Source organism: Nerophis ophidion, linkage group LG14 (genome assembly GCF_033978795.1).
Source record: "Nerophis ophidion isolate RoL-2023_Sa linkage group LG14, RoL_Noph_v1.0, whole genome shotgun sequence".
In the NCBI taxonomy this organism is placed as follows: domain Eukaryota; kingdom Metazoa; phylum Chordata; class Actinopteri; order Syngnathiformes; family Syngnathidae; genus Nerophis; species Nerophis ophidion.
This window is the reverse complement of record NC_084624.1, coordinates 19,860,363-19,870,441: the sequence shown is the minus strand read 5'-3', so window position 1 is coordinate 19,870,441 and position 10,079 is coordinate 19,860,363. Positions and strand designations below refer to the sequence as shown.

The 10,079-nt window shown below is 40.5% G+C and overlaps 1 protein-coding gene across 1 annotated transcript in view; it reads left to right on the top strand.

Annotated features, from left to right (window-relative positions):
• si:ch211-13f8.1 (uncharacterized) overlaps positions 1 to 10,079 on the top strand; it is a 37,847-nt gene that overhangs the window by 1,468 nt on the left and 26,300 nt on the right. Inside the window, exon 3 of the mRNA XM_061920077.1 lies at positions 5,941 to 6,004. Coding sequence (XP_061776061.1) covers positions 5,941 to 6,004 — 64 coding nt within the window. The remainder of the gene's footprint in view (positions 1 to 5,940; positions 6,005 to 10,079) is intronic.

Below are 10,079 nucleotides of genomic sequence, written 5' to 3'. Positions count from 1 at the left end.
GCGGAAGGCGGGGTACACCCTGAACAAGTCGCCACCTCATCGCAGGGCCAACACAGATGGACAGACAACATTCACACTCACATTCACACACTAGGGCCAATTTAGTGTTGCCAATCAACCTATCCCCAGGTGCATGTCTTTGGAAGTGGGAGGAAGCCGGAGTACCTGGAGGGGACCCTCGCATTCACGGGGAGAACATGCAAACTCCACACAGAAAGATCCCGAGCCTGGGATTGTACCAAGGACTGCAGGACCTTCGTTTTGTGAGGCAGACGCACTAACCCCTCTGCCACCGTAAAGCTAGGCTAATAAGATCGTTAATTTATTCATTTTCTGTACCGCTTATCCTCATTAGGGTCAGCTGGAGCCTATCAGCTGACTTTGGGTAAGAGGCAGGATACACCTTGGACTGGTCATTCGTCAATCAGAAATAAACTCAGATGCACACCTCATATTTTGAAAAGTATAAAGAACTGCGGACCAATAGCCCACAATGCAGATTTTACCCAGGTCATGGTACTTGGGGGCCGCGCGTTTCGCCCTTGCAAACACAAAAAGTACAGAAAGAGAAACAACACTTTAATATTGTCAGGACTTGGTCAAAAATAGAACTCAGATGCAGAGGTGGGGGAAAATCCGGTAGACTTTTATTTTGTAAAGTTCACGTTTCACCCCTTGAGTCAGGGCAATACAACAGCTATCAACTTTAACTAGGTGAAAAGGTTTCACAAAATGTGAACAAACTGAAAATCACTCCAAAAGGAGGAAACGAAAATATCTCTAACTACACCAACGAGGAATAGAACTATGAAATTTAAACAACAAAAGACACTCCAAAAGGAGAGAAAAACAATGGGCCTTTAAGCTTCTACACTGATTCTTATCTATAGAAATAATTAACAAAAGGTCACACAAAAATGAAGAAAAGAAGAGACGGTAAAAGTAAACTGAACTCACCACTGCGACTTGAAAATTTCACAAATAAAAATTCACTCTGCTTAAGAGGAGAAAAGGAAAACTCAAAATACCCACTTGGAAATTCAGGATTTAGATAACAAGACGAGGCAAGGCTTGGGTATGATGCTGAAGATGCACGAGCCATTCTGGCACAGAACAAAGGGAAGCGTGGGCTTATAAGACACATGGGAGTAATAGGGAACAGGTGGAAACAATGAGGAAGGGCAAGTGACCTGAAACGAGAGGAGAGTTATTTTTCAAACTAAAACATGAAATTCACAAGACATAAAAAAAACAAGACAAGACACCCCTCACCGCGATGTGACAAGTATCATGTGTGGCAGAATAATACATAGTTGAAGGAGGGCAAAACTTTAGTTTTTCTGTATTAACGATTTAAATGTAACCTCCATTATGTCCCCCAAGTGAGAGGCAGCATTGTCTGGGAGCCAACGAAAAGGAAAGTGAAAGTAAACAGTTAAAAGAGAGTAATTAACATGGGCTAAATGTCTGGTCCAAACTGCTCAAATGCCGGGGCCGTGATCAAGGAAAGAGTTGGTAATCTTCGTGATTCTCCAACTGGTATGCGGCTCTTAGTGTACGCTGTAGACCTCTGTAAATACATGGAGTATCACAGATGATGTTTGTGCAGGGTGTGTACTGTAGCAGTGGTTAAAATATTAAATTTACTTGATAAAATAAAACCTGTCTTGTTTAAATGAATACTTGGTATTTTCTGGTGAAACAAGTTTGAGAATCAGTGTTCTATGACGCGGACAATGACAACTAAAAAGTGTCGTGGTTTCATTATTCCGTCTTAAAATAAGTCTGCCAATACCTATTCCACTGCAACACCATCACTGCACTGATAAATTATACAGTAGTAGGATTTGTTTAGATTTTTTATTTAATCCTTGTATTTAATAGTTTGTTTATTTACTGTACTTACGTCCCTTGTGTGTTCTGTGTATAGTATTAGTGACTTGGGTACTATTTATAACAATAAAGGTCAATCAACAGCACAGTGTAAGAATGAAACAAATTTTGAGAATGGGCCGCAGGTACATGTATATGAAAATGGTTGCATGTCACAATTGGTCCCATGGGCCAACTTTGGTGACCCCTAAAGTAGGATGTAAATCAAGGGTGTCCAAACTTTTTCAAGCAAGGATGGTACACGGAACAATTGAAGGATGCAGGGTCATGTCGATACTTTTCATGCATGAAATAATAATCTGCATATACAAAAATCTCAATATATGCAAATCCATCTGAATAGAACATCGAAATTATGATGTGTCATGTGACAAAGTGTAAAATATGCCATCGGGTTAATGAAAAATAAGCTGCAGGAAATTGCCTCACTTTGGACATCTCTAATGTAAACAAAATATTTTCCAATAGGCCTTTAAGTTGGTGCCCAGAAGAAAACAAATACTATTTTAACTGCAACAGGCAGCCTTATAAGATATGTGGAAGACGATCATTGAAAAAAAGCCAGGCAGAATGTAGAGTATTTTTTTTACATTATGTTATGTTTGAATGAACCATATAAAGTCTAATTCAGAGGTGTCAAACTCATGTTACCTCAGGGGCGCATGGAAGAAAATCTATTCCCATGTGGGCCGGACCGTTAAACTCATGGCATGATAACTTAAAGGCCTACTGAAACCCACTACTACCCACCACGCAGTCTGATAGTTTATATATCAATGATGAAATATTAACATTGCAACACAACCAATACGGCCTTTTTAGTTTACTAAATTACAATTTTAAATTTCCCTGGAGTTTCGTCTTGAAAACGTCGTGTAATGATGACGTTTACGCAAGACGTCACAGGTTTTAAGGAAATATGAGCGCTGCACACACACACAACTAAAAGTCACATGCTTTAACGGCATAATTACACAGTATTTTGGAGATCTGTGTTGCTGAATCTTTTGCAGTTTGTTCAATTAATATTGGAGAAGTCAAAGTAGAAAGATGGAGTTGGGAAGCTTTAGCCTTTAGCCACACAAACACACGGTGATTCCTTGTTTAAAATTCCTGGACACCCGTGGAGACACCCTTCCGACTATCAGGTACTATTTAACTCAATAAAACACTAGCAACACAATAGAAAGATAAGGGATTTCCCAGAATTATCCTAGTAAATGTCTCTAAAAACATCGGAATCCGTCCCAATGCAATCGCGTTGTTTTTTTTAACTTGTTTTTTTTAATCATTTTTTTTTTCTAATCCGTCGCTATCAATATCCTCAAGCACAAATCTTTCATCCTCGCTCAAATTATTGGGGAAATTGTCGTTTTCTCGGTCCGAATAGCACTTTTTGTTGGAGGCTCCCATCAAAAATAATGTGAATATGTGAGGATCCCCCCCACGTGTGACATCATCGTCCGCGACTTCCGGTAGAGGCAGGGCATTTCTCTTAGCACCAAAAGTTGCGAACTTTATCGTGGATGTTCTCTACTAAATCCTTTCAGCACAAATATGGCAATATCCCGAAATGATCAAGTATGACACATAGATTGGACCTGCTATCCCCGTTTAAATAAGAAAATCTCATTTCAGTAGGCCTTTAAACATACAACTATGACAACTTCAGATTGTTTCTTTGTTTCACTGTTGACCAAAATAGAACAAGCAGATTCTGAAAATGTACATATTACAAGTAACGGTCTTGACTAAACACTTCAAGTAAGTTGAAAATTCTGAGGAAATCATTGGTGCGGGTTTCAAATACACCATGAACACAATGAACTTGGACTTATTCCCTGTGTATCTACAAAGTAATTCAACTTTAAGCCCATCTAGGATTGAACAAAAAGCAAAATAAATCATATATAAAAAACATTGTATGTATGAACTACCTCAGTTGTCATTTCCACATATTCATCCTGTGCTATGTCAACAAACCTACAAACTAAGGTAGAAACTATTTAAGAGGGTGACTGAGAACCTTCATAACTTAAATGACTGACAGTATTGCAGTACATCATACTGTTCACGTTCTTTAAATTCTCAGAGAAAACAATAATGTTCACAGAGCTATGTCAATGTGCAAAGTCTCATGCAGCATTTAAATCTTTATTTTACTTTCTTTAAACTTGTATAGAAGACAATAATGTTCACAGAACTATGTCAATATGCAGAGTGTCATGCAGCATTTAAGTCTGTATTTTACTTGTTTTAATCTTGAAGAGAAGACGATAATGTTCACAGAACTATGTCAATGGGCAGAGTCTAATGCAGCATTTGACGTGACGTGAATTATATTTTATATAGCGCTTTTCTCTAGTGACTCAAAGCGCTTTACATAGTGAAACCCAATATCTAAATTACATTTAAACCAGTGTGGGTGGCGCTGGGAGCACGTGGGTAAAGTGTCTTGCCCAAGGACACAACGGCAGTGACTAGGATGGCAGAAGCGGGAATCGAACCTGCAACCCTCAAGTTGCTGGCACGGCCACTCTACCAACCGAGCTATACCGCCCCAAGTGGGGTTAATTACCAATTATTTATTTTACTCCTGTTTGTCTTACGCTGGGTGGAGGGCTAGGAGTGACTTTACTGTGTACTTTTTGCTTGGTATACTTGCTCGCCCCGGTTGCTTGCCTAACAAAATTGCTATCGCGACATCCAGTGGACACATTGAGAACTGCAGTTTCTTTCATTTAAAACTGCAGCTGAATTTTACGCTGAGCAAAGTCATCTCAGGACATCCCTTAATTCATTGTTATAATTCCTTCTGATATCTCATACTAAGTTGTAAAACGACAACTATCAATCTATCCAGGTGTGAGCTAAAAACATGAACCGACAATCTAAATACTGACCAATTACTTTTACATTAATATTGTGCTTTTTAGTTTTAATGAGCATAGACAGAGAAAAACATAAACAGTAAAATAAACCACAACTTGTTTTTATGGTTGAAAAAACTCCATTGCAACACATACAAATGTCTATATCAGGGGTAAGGAACCCTTGGCCCGTGAGCCAGATGTGGATCTTTTGATGACTGCATCTGGCTCTCTGATAAATCTTAGCAGACATTGCTTAACACAATAAATAATAAATAATTCCGCTGGAAATCACAGTGTTAAAAATAATGTTCAAAATTTAAAACATTCTCATGCATTTTAATCCATCCATCTGTTCTCTACGGCACCTGTTCAAGGCTGCGGGGGGCTCAGCCAACCCAAGCTGTCTTTCGGGGTACAGGAGGGTCGCATTAATGGTAAGAAGTATTTTATTTATTATTGGTAAGCGTCAAAATAACAATGTTATTTAAAAGAATAAGATACTTTTTATACTCTAAAAATGTTGGTCTTACTTAAAAATGCATGCATTTAGTTGTATTCAATGTTAAAAAATATTATATGGCTCTCACGGAAAAACATTTTAAAATATTTGGCTTTCATGGCTCTCTCAGCCAAAAAGGTTCCCGACCACTGGTCTATATCATACATGTAAACATATACGATTTCCTAATACAGTATACAATGTACTATTTGTTTGTCATTCACAAGTTGCAGCAGTGGTTGTTGCATAACAAAAGTGCAGAATGTAACATTCCCTGTAGAACAGATGTCAGCTGTGCAGATGTGCATGCTGCTATTATTAGCAGCTGAAGCTGTGGGGGAAGGAGGGGTCTCTGTGTGTGTGTGTGTGCGTGCGTGTGTGTGTGAGTGTATCTATTTATATGCGTAAACCAGTTGTTGTGAAGGAGGCAGGTTCTGCAAACAGCTGCGTATGTCATGACTAGAACAAGGCAACAAATGGATAAACAATACAATCTTTTAAGTCAAAACAAAAAGCACAATTAATTAAAACTTGTTGTAGCTGTTACTTAAAAACAAAAAAAGAAATCTGCATTTTTATCCAAATTTGAAAAACGGGCTTGACACAAATCGCGTTGGTAGTTATTTTGCATCCTGCTGCAAACAAGACACCTCTTTTTGTGTGTGTTTGTGTCAGATGAAGGCGCCCACGGAGGATTTGAGGACTCAGTCATTCTTCAAGAACTTGTGCCCTACTTGAGGTATGCAATCAGTCACCACTTCTGTGCGATATTTATATCCTTTTCTTATGACACACGTCAGATCGTGTCTCTTTTTCTAAATATGGTACGAGGCATGTCAGGGAAAAAAAACTCAAGGCTGATGACGAAACAGATGAGGGCTTTTTTTTCCAAGGGATGATTCACGCTTGATATTAATATTTGATGCTTCCCTTTGCACAAAGCTATCAACTGTGATGTGGACTTTTTTTTTCTCTTCCTACTTTTGCTGTTATTTGTCAGTCATTTCACTCTAAATGAGCAAAAATTGAAATCCGCTTCAATTTAATAATGTCACTGTTGAGATATGAGATCATTGATTGTGTAGGTGGAGCCTTACAAAAATGGATTGAGTTTTGGAAGAATAATTGGTTTGAATATTTTTAGAAGGGAGGTTTGTACTACAACCATTTGATTCATTGTTTTAACTTCAATATTTGCTAAGGTGACATCATCATTATCATAGAAGGTATTCACGGAATCATAATTCTGTAACCTGGAACACCATAAACCAGACTGCTCACCATTGTTTGGCCATGTTGGGATAAAACAAAGTTAATCTGGTGAAAAACAGTATGTACAACAGTATGAGAATGAATGGACGTGTGTCCATGACAAGGATAAGCCACATGGCGAGTGTATCATGCTATCTTTATCGCACGGCCAGAGGATAAAGACGGTGACAGGCGATGAGGAACAATGCAGAGTAGCTTATCTGCGGGGCCATAAGGAGGAGGGATGAATAGATGACGAGTCGCTTTGCTTCCGTGTGCTGAGGCCACGCCCCAGACTATCTGGGATATTGCATAAAACGGCTTAGAAAAGCTTAAATACGTCAATCGGTGTCATTTAGCTGCAGTTTTCCACATTTAATTATCAACATGAGGGACTTCGGGTTGAGCATGGACAGTGCAGCGCGTGTTTAGTGGGAGATAGGTGTGAACTTTTTTAATGTTTACTGGCACTTTTGCTAACTCCAGCCGTAAACGACACCATACTTTTCACCAACCTGTCCAATGAGGCTTCTTCTTTAAGGATTGCGCCTGTGAATTCTGCGATGTCTGGCCGAGGGAAATCCGACAAGCCAGGGCGCTCCAAGCCTTGTGCGTCTCCAGATCCAGATACACTGTATTGCCAAATGTGAAGTGAATTATATTTATATAGTGCTTTTCTCTAGTGACTCAAAGCGCTTTACATTGTGAAAACCAATATCTAAGTTACATTTTTACACCAGTGTGGGCGGCACTGGGAGCAGGTGGGTAAAGTGTTTTGCTCAAGGACACAACAGCAGTGACTAAGATGGCAGAAGTGAGGATCGAACCTGGAACCCTCAAGTTGCTGGCACGGCCGCTCTACCAACCGAGCTATACGCTCCGGTGGTCAAAGTATTTGGCCACCTGCTTTGACTCACATGAACAGAAGTGCCATCCCATTCCTAACTCATAGGGTTCAATATGATATTTTGCAGCTATTACAGCTTAAACTCTTCTGGGAAGGCTGTCCACAAGGTTGCGGAGTGTGTTTATAGGAATTTTCCACCATTCTTCCAAGAGCGCATTGGTGAGGCCGCACACTGATGTTGGTCGAGAAGGCCTGGCTCTCAGTCTCCGTTCTAATTCATCCCAAAGGTGTTCTATCGGGTTCAGGTCAGGACTCTGTGCAGGCCGGTCAAGTTCAACCACACCAGACACTGTCATCCATGTCTTTATGGACCTTGCTTTGTGCACTGGTGCACTGTCATATTGGAAGAGGAAGAGGCCCGCTCCAAACTGTCCCCACAAGGATGGAAGCGTGGAATTGTCAAAAATGTTTTGGTATCCTGGAGCATTGGTTCCTTTAACTGGAACCAAGGGGCCAAGCCCAACTCCTGAAAATCAACCCCACACCATAATTCCTCCTCCAATAAATTTCACACTCGGCACAATGCAGTCTGAAATGTAGCGTTCTTTTAGCAACCTCCAAAGCCAGACTGGTCCATCAGATTACCAGAAGGAAAAGTGTGATTCATCACTCCAAAGAAGGCGTCTGTACTGCTCTAGAGTCCAGTGGCCACATGCTTTAAACCACTGCATCGCACACTTTGCATTGGACTTGTTGATTTAGGGCTTAGATTAGTTGCCCAGCCATGGAAACCCATTCCATGAAGGAACTGTACGTGGGGTAATTCGAAGGTCACATGAAGTTTGGAGCTCTGCAGCAACTGACTGTGCAGAAAGTCTTTGCACTATGCTTACCCCTCTCTGTCAATTTACGTGGCCTACCACTTGGTGGCTGAGTTGCCGTTGTTCCCAAACTCTTCACTTTTCTTATAATAAAGCTGACAGTTGACTTTGGAATATTTAGGAGCGAAGAAATTTCTGGGTTGGTTGCACAGGTGGCATCCTTTGGCAGTTCCACACTGGAAATCACTGAGAGCGGCCCATTCGTTCACAAACGTTTGTAGAAACAGTCTCCATGCCTAATTGCTTGATTTTATACACCTGTGGCCGGGCCAAGTGATTAGGACACCTGATTCTCATCATTTGGATGGGTGGCCAAATATCTTTGGCATTATAGTGTATCATGGCCGTCGGAGCAGAAGTCAGAAACGGTCGAAATGCGAGCCGACATCCTCGACAATCTTAAATTCCTTGTCAGAGGAGAAATAGCGGCTGTTATGGAACCATTCAAGAGCCTTCTCTCGTCACATAGCGGGGTCATCGCTAGCCTGGAGCCCGCTGCTAATGCTAACAAGCTGACAGAACTCCGCGCTAGCGTCAACAAGCTAACTGCCACCGTGGATCTCCTTTCCAAAAATGCTATGATCTGCAGGGCTACTCAAGGTGGAAGAACATTCAAGTGGTGAGACTTCCTGAGGGCTTTAAGGGGCCCCCGTAGGACTGAGTTCACCGCTCAGTTCTTGCAGGAGGTGCTGAAACAAGCCCACATTGGACCGTGCCAAGGGACCCTGTGCACGAGGCCTAAAGTTGGCCAAACTTCCAAGGCTGCTCGTTATACGAGTGAATTTATTTCAAGTACGGAACCAAATTCTACGATAGCCGGGTGAAGCTTCTCCATCCTATATGGGCTAGAAGATTGCGATTTTTCCCAGCTTCACTCCAACTTTAGCTCAGAAGCGATCCGCCATACTGCGGTGAAGAGAAGGCTGCATTAATGTCCCAACGTGAGCTTTGGTCTCGTGTGGATCCCTTTACCCAACGGCCAGATTCGATGATCAAACAAGGCCGGCGGACATTTTGGACTAAAAATTTAAATAAGAGTTGCCCCAGATTCGATCTGGGGTCCACCAGCTAGCATGCTAGCATACTAGCTGGAGGACTACAAATCCCAGAAGCTTGAGATAACTTGTATTTCTTATTGTCTTCTACCTTATTCAGATGGTATAGTCCCTGTCTTCTGTCAATATTTTTTGTAATATCTTAAAGACTAATTTGCCAGTTGTATATCGTCTTCTCTATACTCGATTAAAGGAATAGGTTTTGATAGTAAGGTGTAAGTAAATTAGATTTTATTCAAACATACTTTAGTGTACTTTATTTGCTAACAAAATGTCACATTTGTTTGTCAGTGCAATGGTTGTTTTTTGTGGGGAGGACATAATGTGCTTAACCAGTTTAGTGGAATGTTTCCCCGAGAATTTTTGGGTGGGGGCCACCGTTTTATTTGTTTTATTTGTTTTATTTGTTTTATTTGTTTTAGTTTTACCACAGACTTGCATTTTTATATACCCTATATTTGATGTTTGCAGCTTTTTGCTATATGACCCAGCCTCATCTAACAGCGACATCTGGCGGGTATTTCGTTATTTTTGTTAGTTTTAATTTTAAAGGGCTTAATAATCCTATAAAATGAAGTGGGTGGGAAAAAAGGAAGCAAAACCTTTGATTTGTATTGTACAAACCCCGTTTCCATATGAGTTGGGAAATTGTGTTATATTTAAATATAAACGGAATACAATGATTTGCAAATCATTTTCAACCCATATCCAGTTGAATATGCTACAAAGACAACTTATTTGATGTTCAAACTGGTAAACATTTTTTTTTTGCAAATAATC